This window comes from Elaeis guineensis, chromosome 14, assembly GCF_000442705.2.
Source record: "Elaeis guineensis isolate ETL-2024a chromosome 14, EG11, whole genome shotgun sequence".
Classification (NCBI taxonomy): domain Eukaryota; kingdom Viridiplantae; phylum Streptophyta; class Magnoliopsida; order Arecales; family Arecaceae; genus Elaeis; species Elaeis guineensis.
The window spans coordinates 42,604,206-42,614,462 of record NC_026006.2 but is presented as its reverse complement, the minus strand read 5'-3'; the positions used below and the strand labels follow the sequence as shown (position 1 = coordinate 42,614,462).

Here is a 10,257-nt window from a genome sequence, read left to right as displayed (position 1 = left end):
GAGAAGTAGAGCATTCCTCTTTATATCAAATAATTTATATTTTATTTCTAATGCTTAGAGAATATATTTTATAAATCTATTTTATAGCATTCTTGATTCTTAGATTTACTAACATTCATATCATAAAAAAAATATTATTATTATTAGTATCAATTAAACCCCCGCAATGCAGGGGTTGAGTGCTAGTTACTTTGAATATTGAACAAATTATTAATGAAATTATATATGATTTATGAATCTTAAAAAATATGTTTTGAATGAAAATTGATATGATATTTTAAAATAATATTTCTTGGACTATTACTATAATTGTTTGTTAATCTGATATCGTATATGTGTATTTTGATTTGATTATGAAATGTATTATTCTGTGAAAAGAATTTTGTTGGATTTGGACTCTTAGTCTAATTATATTTTGAACCTTGTCAATTAAGGATTATGCATTCGCACTTTGACTATTACTGAGCTTATGATTCTATTTTTCGTCTGATTATAGAGTATAAGTATGATATTTTGATCCTACCACATGATATAAATATGGTATTATGGCCAACCATAAGTTATAAATATAGTTATAATTAAATTTTAATAAATTTAATAAAATTTATTTTGAATCAGATTATTAAATACGATTGATTTTGAAATTATATGATTGTGTATATGAATATTTAAAAGATATTAATATTACTGAATTTATATTTTAAAAATAAATTTGATTATATTTGTGCATTAATTAATGATAAATTATATTTTTATTATCACATCTTATATTATCATATGAATTATCTAGTTAAGATATTCATAACTTACGGGCTATCAAACTCATTATTCTCTCTTACTTTTTTAGATTCAAATACTTAGTTATGGATGCTGAAGTTCTTTGAGAGTGAAATTAGAAACAAGATTTGATAGTATCAATGTAATTTAGATTTGGATTCATTACTATGCTTTATAGGGTTAATATCTGAGGGGTTCAATGGATGTAAGATTTTTGTATTTTATTTATCAGTTGAATTTGTTAGTTAATTAAATTTTTAGTTTTTGTTATTTAAATTATCACCACTCTTACTTTATGATATCATGAAGAGATGTCTTGCATACTTATAGAAAGAGTTCATTTGAGTATACAATCATCGCCATAATCCTTGGCTCACGATCTCGAGTTAGGGGCATCATAAGCTTCTTTAAAGAATGTGCAGAATTCTACTTTAGAACGCATATACACTGGTCTTCTAATGTTTACTTTTCCTTGGATGTGGCATCGGTGCCCCAACAGTGAGTCGATTGGGGATGATTGGAAGGTTGTATTTTGGTTGAAAAATGAGAACTGTTGCGGCCAATCGCCTCATCGTCTGATCGCCGGGGAACGTGCGCCTGCAAAATGAGAAGTCCACACTGACCGGAGGCGGCTCCGGCGGGGACCCTCCGACGGTCAAGTCAGAGAGGTGACTGGGCAACAGTGAAATGAAGACAGAGAGCTCAATCGAGAGAGAGAGAGAGGAGCGAGCCTGTGGTTTCGAAGTCCAGAAGTGGAGAGATCCCTTGCACTGTTGCCTTCCCCGATTTATATAGTGGAGCACAGTATGGCGCCGTCATTAATGGCGCAGACAATTAAGGAATTGTCAACTCACTGTAGACTGTCAGAGTCGCCGTGAAAGTGTCATATCGTCGTGGGGCTGTCAAATCACTAGGGTTGACAATGCCCTCGGCGGGACAATGCCCCTAGGTGGCCGTGCCGCATGTTGCTGTCAGAACTGACAAGCTCTGGCGGGTGTACGGCGATCGGAGGAGTCGACCGACCCTAGGTCGGTGCCCAGCTGAGTGGCGTCGGGCCCCTCCGTTGGTCGGCGAGTCTTACGTGAGTCGGCCATCAGGCTTCCAGGTCCAGTCGGTCGGGAAAAGTATGCCCGACCGACGCATCCTCAGTCGGTTGTGGGCTGTTAATTGGCCGGTGATGGCGCCCGTCGGTCGGTCGCTCCGGCTGTCAGTCGGTCGGTCGGTCCCTCCGGTCGTCAGTCGGTCGGTCGGTCCCTCCGGCCATCGGTCAGTTGGTCGGTCGGTCCGGCCGTCAGTCGGTCAGTCGGTCCCTCCGGCCATCGGTCGGTCGGTCGGTGGGTATTCCCCAACAGTTGCCCCCTCCACTCCAGAGTCGGACGGTGAGCTGGCCGATGCTTTTATTTGGGCAGCAACCCCGGGCGAAAAGGAGTGAATTCGTCGTATGCCAAATTTCGACCGTACCGCGGGTTGATACGGTGTCAGGCGTCTCATGAATGTCGAGCGATTTGCTGGCGTCAGACGTCTAGTCGGTGTCAGATGTCACGTCGGCGTCGGGTGTCATGTCGGTGCCGGACGCCCTGCAGGTGTTGTAGAATGTCTTCGTAAGTCGCTAACTCATATAGGTCAGCAACTCGTGCCGCCACGAAGGTAGAATAAGTCCCGACTTTGGATCGGCCTTTGATGGTCGAGGTCTTCAGTCGGGCATCCTTTCCCCGACCGTGAGTCGGGCCATTCAGAAGCCGACCGATCACTAGATAAAGCTTGGTGGTCGAGTCTCTTCTGATGCATTCAGTCGGTTGTCTTCTGGCGTGCTTAGTCGGGGAAACGACGACAAGTCGGATCCCGATACCCTTGTGTCGGGTATTCATGCTGCGCTTCTTGATATACGGTGGTAAGCCGAATATCGTCCGACCGACCGTAGCCCGGTCGGCGAGTCATGAATGCGACAGTGGTCGCTTTGTGCGATAGACGGTGGCAAGCCGAATATCCTTCGACCGGCCGTAGCTCGATCGGGAGTCGCGACGTCGGTCGCGCAGGCATTCCACCTTTCTTTGGTCGGGGCTCGATCGACATGTTAGCCGATGGTCTGGCCCGAAAGTTCGACCGTAGGAGGAGTGTCAACTCCCGTCAATATAGACATATCGGTCCTCGTGAGAGTCCGATGTATCGTCGACCGTCGAAGGAGTGTCAACTCCCGTCAATATAGATATATCGGTCCTCGCAAGAGTCCGATGTGTCGTCGACCGTCGAAGGAGTGTCAACTCCCGTCAATATAGATATATCGGTCCTCGCAAGAGTCCGATGTATCGTCGACCGTCGAAGGAGTGTAGCTCCCGTCCATATAGGTATATCGGTCCTCGTAAGAGTCCGATGCGTTATCGACGATAGGGTCGTCGGTTTCAGGCAGATACCAAGTCCAAGTCGGCATGTCGGGGCTTGACCTTGGTGAGCGCCGATCGTTAGTCGAAGAGTTAAAACTCCAAGATTTCAAACTGGATTTGTATTCTGACTGGACAAGTACAAAGTTCATGGGTGATACAACTTCAGGTTGTCGGCGTTCCATGTTCAGGGAATGGGTTTCCCTTCCAGAGTCTTCAATCGGTAGAGGGCCGCCGGTCGGCCACAGGTTGAGTCGGCGGGTTTCTTCGAAATTTATCGAGATACCCCCGGCGGATGAGAGCTTCGATCTCATCCTTAAGCTGGACACATTGCTCGATATTGTGGCCGTGGCCCCGGTGGAATCGGCAGTACTTTCGTCGGTCGAGACCTTTTGCCTTCAGAGGCGGAGGCCGTCGCAGGTACTCTTCCCCCTCGATCTCCATCAAAATCTGCACACGGGGGGCAGAGAGAGGGGTGTAGGAATCATACCTGGGGCGTGTCGGCCTCGGAGTCTGCCGCTGGGGTGACTTTTGGTTATGTCGTGGAGTCAAGACCCGACCATCGGTCGGGGGCCTGCTGGGTTCGGCGGGTTCCCGACCCTTCCTCCGCTTCTCCATCGGGCCTCTGGGTTCGGCCAAGCGTCGGTCGGAAGCTCCTTCATCCGCGCGCATGTACTTGTATGCGCGCTCCAGCAGCTCGGCGTACGTCCGAGGGAGGGTCTTGTCCAAAGAGTAGGTAAATCGGGACGTCCTCAGCCCCCGTTTCATGGCTGAGATAGCCATGTCTTCGTTGAGGTCCCGGACCTCAAGCGTGGCCGTATTGAATCGCGCCACGAAGTGTCAGAGCGTATCGTTTTCTCCCTGCTTGAGGGAGAAAAGGCTGTCTGACGTTCGCGGCGGCCTCCTGCTGGTGCCGAAGTGAGCCACGAAAGAGTGCTCGAGCTGTCCGAAGGAGTGGATACTTCCCGATCGAAGACCGGAGTACCAGGCCCTGGCAGCCTTGCGGAGTGTGGCGGGGAAGCCGATGCAAAAGAGAGCGTCGGTTGCCCCTTGGATCGTTATGAGAGCTTTGTAGCTCTCGAGGTGGTCGATTGGGTCGGTGGAGCCGTCGTATGGCTCCACGTACGGCATCTTGAACCGACTGGGGATCGGTTCGTCGAGAACGAGTCGGGAGAGAGGTTGGGCGGTCTGGAAGTCGACGTTGTTCGAAGACTTCTGGCCGTCCACCTGCAACTGCGCAAGCCGACGGTCGATTTCCTCGAACCTGCGCTCGTAGTCGTCCGTCCGTCGATGCTGAGAGACCCCAGGGGTGGAGTCTCCGGAAGATTTCGAGAGGGAGGGGACGGTGTTCGCGGTCGCTTCTCCTTCCTCGCCCGTTCCAGCAGGAAAGGAGAGGGCTGCTGGGATCGTCGGTCATCGTGCCATGGCCGTCCCTCCTCCTCTCCGTGGGAGCGCTGTTGAGGGCACTCGCGCGGAGGCGACGGGGATCGGCGCGGTCGTCGGCGGCTGCTCCTGGAGGGCATCGGACGGGCCGTCGGTTGTTGCTGGAGGCTTTTGACCGCGTCCGTCAGTACGGTCATCTGCCGTACGATGGCTGCGATCTGCGCCTCCATGGTCACCGCGGGGTGTGGAGAGCTGGGCTCCGCCGCTGAGGGTGGCGGGGAGGCCTCTTCCCGACGGGAAGAGCGCCTCGCCGACCCAGTGATCCTCGATCGTTGGGCTCTTGTCTTCGTCATCGTTTCCCCTTCCTGGCGCGTCAATCTGTTGCGGCCAATCGCCTCGTCGTCTGATCGTCGGGGAACGTGCGCCTGCAAAATGAGAAGTCTACACTGATCGGAGGCGGCTCTGGCGGGGACCCTCCGACGGTCAAGTCAGAGAGGTGACTGGGCAACAGTGAAATGAAGACAGAGAGCTCAATCGAGAGAGAGAGAGAGAGAGGAGCGAGCCTGTGGTTTCGAAGTCCAGAAGTGGAGAGATCCCTTGCACTGTTGCCTTCCCCGATCTATATAGTGGAGCACAGTATGGCGCCGTCATTAATGGCGTGGACAATTGAGGAATTGTCAACTCACTGTAGACTGTCAGAGTCGCCGTGAAAGTGTCATATCGCCGTGGGACTGTCAAATCACTAGGGTTGACAATGCCCTCGGTGGGACAATGCCCCTAGGTGGCCGTGCCGCATGTTGCTGTCAGAACTGACAAGCTCTGGCGGCTGTACGGCGATCGGAGGAGTCGACCGACCCTAGGTCGGTGGCCAGCTGAGTGGCGTCGGGCTCCTCCGTTGGTCGGCGAGTCTTACGTGAGTCGGCCATCAGGCTTTCAGGTCCGGTCGGTCGGAAAAAGTATGCCCGACCGACGCATCCTCAGTCGGTTGTGGGCCGTTAATTGGTCGGTGATGGCGCCCGTCGGTCGGTCGCTCCGGCTGTCAGTCGGTCGGTCGGTCCCTCCGACCGTCAGTCGGTCGGTCGGTTCCTCCGGCCATCGGTCGGTTGGTCGGTCGGTCCGGCCGTCAGTCGGTCGGTCCGGCCGTCAGTCGGTCGGTCGGTCGGTGGGTATTCCCTAACATGAACGAAGGTATTATAGGTAGGAAGAAGATAATAAAGGCTGTGCAGAAGTTGATGGATTCATGCTCTTGTTCGAGATGTCATACAATGCAGCGAAAAGATTGGTCAACTAGGTGATAAGTGAGATGGTCCAACGAATATTTGAAAGCCAACTAACAGAGTTTGCATGCAGTTGTGCTAAGGTGTGTTCCCTTTTTTCCTTGATTCCCCCACATCAGTGATCCATCCCTGATAATTTACTAGTAGCTCATCAGTGGAAGATGTCATGAAGAGATTGCCATGATACTAAACCAACGTTATGTTAATTCTTTTAATTAAATGGCTGTCCATTTATTTTTCTGTTACAAGGAGTTTGTCATCGGATTGCCTACGTCCTTTGTGATTGGAACAACCAGGTGCTTTCTCTCTTATCTCATCTTTGTGCAAGTTTTTGAGGACCAATAATAAATCTTTTCATCTCTTTCTTTCCATTTACCCAATGCCAGTTCAAAGCATTGAAGCTCGGTTGATCTCATCATCTGTCAATCCAGTAGTATGTGCTATTTTCAGATGATTACAGGCCATATCTAAAAATTGTTACAATTTGTTATTGTAATTACTCAGTCCACAAGACAAGCTACCAAATCAAATTTTAATCGAGTCTGTTAGAAAATAAAGAAGGCCATTAAACAGCAGTACTCCCTGAAAAATTGGTCGTTTTGAAAGAAACAATGATTTGCACTTGAGTTCTGACAGTGACTGAAGTAAAAGCTTGTAAAAATTCAAAACATTGCAAAATGTTATTCTCTTAAGCATCTCTCTTAAATAATGCACATAATTCTGATCGAGAAAATTACTTTTGAAATCAAATGAGAGCAGACTCCCTGTACTAAACATCCCTATCAAAAGAACAACTTATAGGGGACTCTTATAGGATTAATGTCAGCATATACCCTGTGCACAAATAAAAGATGCAATAAGAAAATAAAGCAGATTATATAATGAGGCAGATCTTCCATCATCATCAAAGTTCCATGTAGTAATTTAATTCCAGCAACAGGGTAACATAGTCGAACAAATCAGCACCACTAAAAAACATGATATATTATATTACAAGACGTGGCAATCAGTTCACTCATAAGATTAGAGAATCAGCACACTGTCATTAGTACAAAGAAAAGAGTAGGGGACCCAAAAGCACAAAACAAACAGATGCTATCATCATCAAACGAGATGATCTGCCTTCAGGCCCATGCCCCTTTTCTCCTCATGTTCCTTTACAATCATTGTGCAAAACTCAGAATGAAATAAAAATGAAAACAATAAGTCAGAAGTTAAACCCAACCCAACCAGTTGTTGAACGAGCCGGTCATGTCAAAGCTGCTGCCTTCAGCTCATCAAGCAGTTTAGCAGCAGGAGGATGCAAGGCAACAGCACCACATTGAGGGCTCGAGTACTTCCTAAACACTACTTTCAGCTTACTCTCTGCTGCTTTGGAATGAAAGCTCACTAGATGCTGCGCACAATCCCTGTGTCCAAGCATGGAAATTGGTTCGGCGATCAAGCTCAATACTTTAGATAAAATTTAGGGATAATATAACAGATTCTGTAGATTTCTGAAGTCAAGGTAGTGGATACTAACAGCAACTGAGGCTCTGAGAAGCCTGTGTGATGCTTGAGTGTTTCGCTCCAGAAGGGAGTCTTCTTGAGTGTACACCGTGCCACATAGACAGCAGAAGCGGCGATCAAGGATGGGCAGTACATGATCATTGAGTATTCCATCAAACCCAGCTCAGCAAAGAAGAAGGTCATGTACTCCATCTGCAAGTATGACCAAAAGAATAAGACTATTGAACCGAAATTGGCACTTCTAAAGACAACACAAGTCAAAGCATCTATTTGCTCTCACCTCTTTATCAAGCATGGCAGCTTTCAGAAAACGCACGAGGAACATGTAGGGTGTGGGAACAGTTAAGTTCCATTCAAGCTTGTTCAGAATTCCTTTCTCCTTGCTCAATATCTGCTCTCTGCTATATGCGCTGTCTGATATGCATATGAAGTCGCTGACCTGCTCTCAACCACAATGCAGTTTCCAGTACTCAGTAATGATAATAATACAAATAAAAGGAACATTTTTATCTATAGAACAGCATAATTAGTACCACCTCTGGAGCCCATATCTCCTCATATTTGCAGGCAATGAGCATTGCGCTCACACCCACAAGCTGCAACTCCTTCCTGCGGACTGTTTCCAAGGAAAGGTACCGATCAATTATGTAAAATGTGAGATAGAGGGTCTCAGGCATCAGCCCAAACTTATGGTGTACTTCGATCAGCCAGTCAGCCAGAATAGCTCTCATCTTTGCATTGATCTCAATTTGGGAGTCCATGTAGTCATTCGGCCAGCTAGAGTTCTGAGTTAGCAAAAGGAACAACCACTTGTCAGCTAATATAGGTAAAATAAATGGATGTCAACGGATATTCAAATAGAGAAATTATATAACACCTCAGCAAGTTTGTAAAACTTGTAGATATCTTCAACATAATCCACAACAGCTAACTGATCGTCAGCATCCAAAGCATCGATATCATGAACCAGATCTTTTGGCTTATCAGTAAATCCAGAAGCAGCCTGAATTGATATTTCAAATCAGATAAGAAATTTAAACATTCATCAATATTAATGACAGGTATGCTCGTCTGGTAGTTTGAAAAAGATTGCAATCATTACCTTGCTTCGTGCAGTTAGTACTGAACTAAAAGTGTGAACTTTCTTCCTTGAAGAGGTCTTCTTAAAATTTTGTTGGTTAACATGCCTCAGTTCTTCATTTGTGGCAGGACTGATTTCGATAATTTCCTCAGGTTTGGGCTTAACAGCAGCTTTTGGCTTGACTGCCTTGGCACAGCACTTTCGCACTGCTACATCAGCAGCTACAACCACTGGCTTCTGAAACTACAAAGGTGGCAGTCCATAAGCAGTGACAATAGCAGCTAATTGAGGAGAAAATATGATAAAGATCACAATTTATACCTTATCAGCAGTGGCAATAGCAGCTAATTGTGCATTTGCTGGAAGCTGAGCACCAGAACTTCAAGAAAGAAAAGAATGTATTAGATGATTTAGACCACTTAAAGCAATGTATTTGAAATAATTTAAAGAACGTAGAGCTGCAGCCAACCTAGTCACAGGGCGAGAGATCTGAGGCTGTGGTTTCCTGGAAACAAGGCAAAAATTTTAAATTATATAAAAAAAAAAATCACAAAGTTTTTGTAATCTGGGTTTTTGTGGCTGAAACATCCTTACCCCTCAACACCCCGGACAATTACAAGATTTCCAATGTCTCCTAGTGCTCGACGGTTCTTTCCATCCCCTCCAGCTGCTGCTTTCTGTTTGACAATGGGAATAGGAACATCACCTAATGACACAGGACAAAAATCAGTAGAATTAACATAGACGAGAAGACAAATAAAAGTCTTAAAGAAGGGAAAGAAAGAAACAATAAAACAAGGGCCAAAACATGGTATTTCATTATTGAGACTTGCTTGTATGGCATGTAGGAGAGCAAGAACCCAAACATTGGAAGCCAGAAGAACTGGAAGACCAACTCGGTAAACGCTGTCAAAATCCCCAGCCCTTCAGAAGAAAGAAGGGCACATGGAAAGATCTTGCTACCAAATTTAACGTGAGGAACCCCAAATCAGACATGGCAAGAAGAAAGAAAGGCCAAAGAAACCATAAAGGGTGGAGGGTTGGAGGGGGCAGGAGAAAGGAAAAAAAAAAAAAGATCTTCCACAAAGAAACGAGAAAAACCCCTATAAACACCATCAAGATCGATATTGATCAAGAAGATGGGGGAGAAAGATAGCAAAGAAAAGATCTTTTCACAAAGAAACAAAAGAAAACCCTATAAACACCATCAAGATAGATATGGTTGAAAGCAGGGGAATAAATAAATAAATAGACAAAGATTCACATGAGAAAACGACACCAGGAAAAAGGCCTTTCTCTCGCAAAACCATTCAAGAAATCCATCTAAGAGATTAAAAAGGAAATGTATTAAAGGAACTGGGTTTCTAATTCTATCTCACCTCTCTGCTGCTGAGGAACTACGACATCATGCGTCGATGCCATGGTTTGTTCTCCTCCTCCTCTTTCCTGGCTCTGCCCGAAGAGGCTCGACAGAACCGAAGATAAGAAAGAATGGAGGCGCGCGGTCCGCGACTCCCCGTCGCTGCTCAGATTCGCCACCGTTGGCGAGATCCAAAGTCTCCAAAAGCTGCAACAAAGAGAAGAAGAAGGGCAAGAAAGAAAACACTTGCTATCCGCCCTCTTCTTCACTTCTGCTCTCTTCTTTTCACTCTCTCGTCTTTGGTTTCCTTCTAAAAGTTTTATGTCAATCAAGAATAAGGGGAATGGGAAGAGTCTTTGGTCTCCTTCTAAAAGTTTTGTGTCAAGCAAGAATAGGGCGAATGGGAAGAGGCTCCTATTTGGGCGAAGAGATGCCCCCAACGGTCGAATTAATTTGAGATTTCAACGGTCCGATCTCGTGGAATCGGACGGC

At 46.3% G+C, this 10,257-nt stretch overlaps 1 protein-coding gene across 2 annotated transcripts; it reads right to left on the bottom strand.

Moving 5' to 3' along the window:
- Positions 1–6,815: 6,815 nt before the first annotated feature.
- Positions 6,816–10,208, bottom strand: LOC105057827 (G2/mitotic-specific cyclin S13-7). 2 transcript variants are annotated; one of them, XM_010940533.4, is made up of 10 exons: positions 9,785–10,208; positions 9,000–9,111; positions 8,875–8,910; positions 8,727–8,784; positions 8,427–8,648; positions 8,202–8,327; positions 7,861–8,109; positions 7,605–7,763; positions 7,338–7,516; positions 6,816–7,224 (listed from the first exon to the last, which is right to left on the bottom strand). In XM_010940533.4, the coding sequence occupies exons 1-10, from the start codon at positions 9,825–9,827 to the stop codon at positions 7,065–7,067; spliced, it is 1,344 nt and encodes a 447-aa protein (XP_010938835.1). In that variant the 5' UTR covers positions 9,828–10,208; the 3' UTR covers positions 6,816–7,064. The 2 variants fall into 2 exon arrangements, with proteins under 2 accessions (XP_010938835.1, XP_010938836.1); XM_010940534.4 differs by having other exon boundaries at positions 8,427–8,642; positions 9,785–9,959.
- Positions 10,209–10,257: the final 49 nt, after the last annotated feature.

Coding starts and splice junctions, on each gene's coding strand:
- LOC105057827 (XM_010940533.4), bottom strand. CDS start 9,827: ATGGCATCGACGCATGATGTCGTAGTTCCTCAGCAGCAGAGAG. Junction 8,911..8,999: donor ATTGTCCGGGGTGTTGAGGG/GTAAGGATGTTT, acceptor CCTTGTTTCCAG/GAAACCACAGCCTCAGATCT. Junction 8,110..8,201: donor AGTTTTACAAACTTGCTGAG/GTGTTATATAAT, acceptor TTGCTAACTCAG/AACTCTAGCTGGCCGAATGA.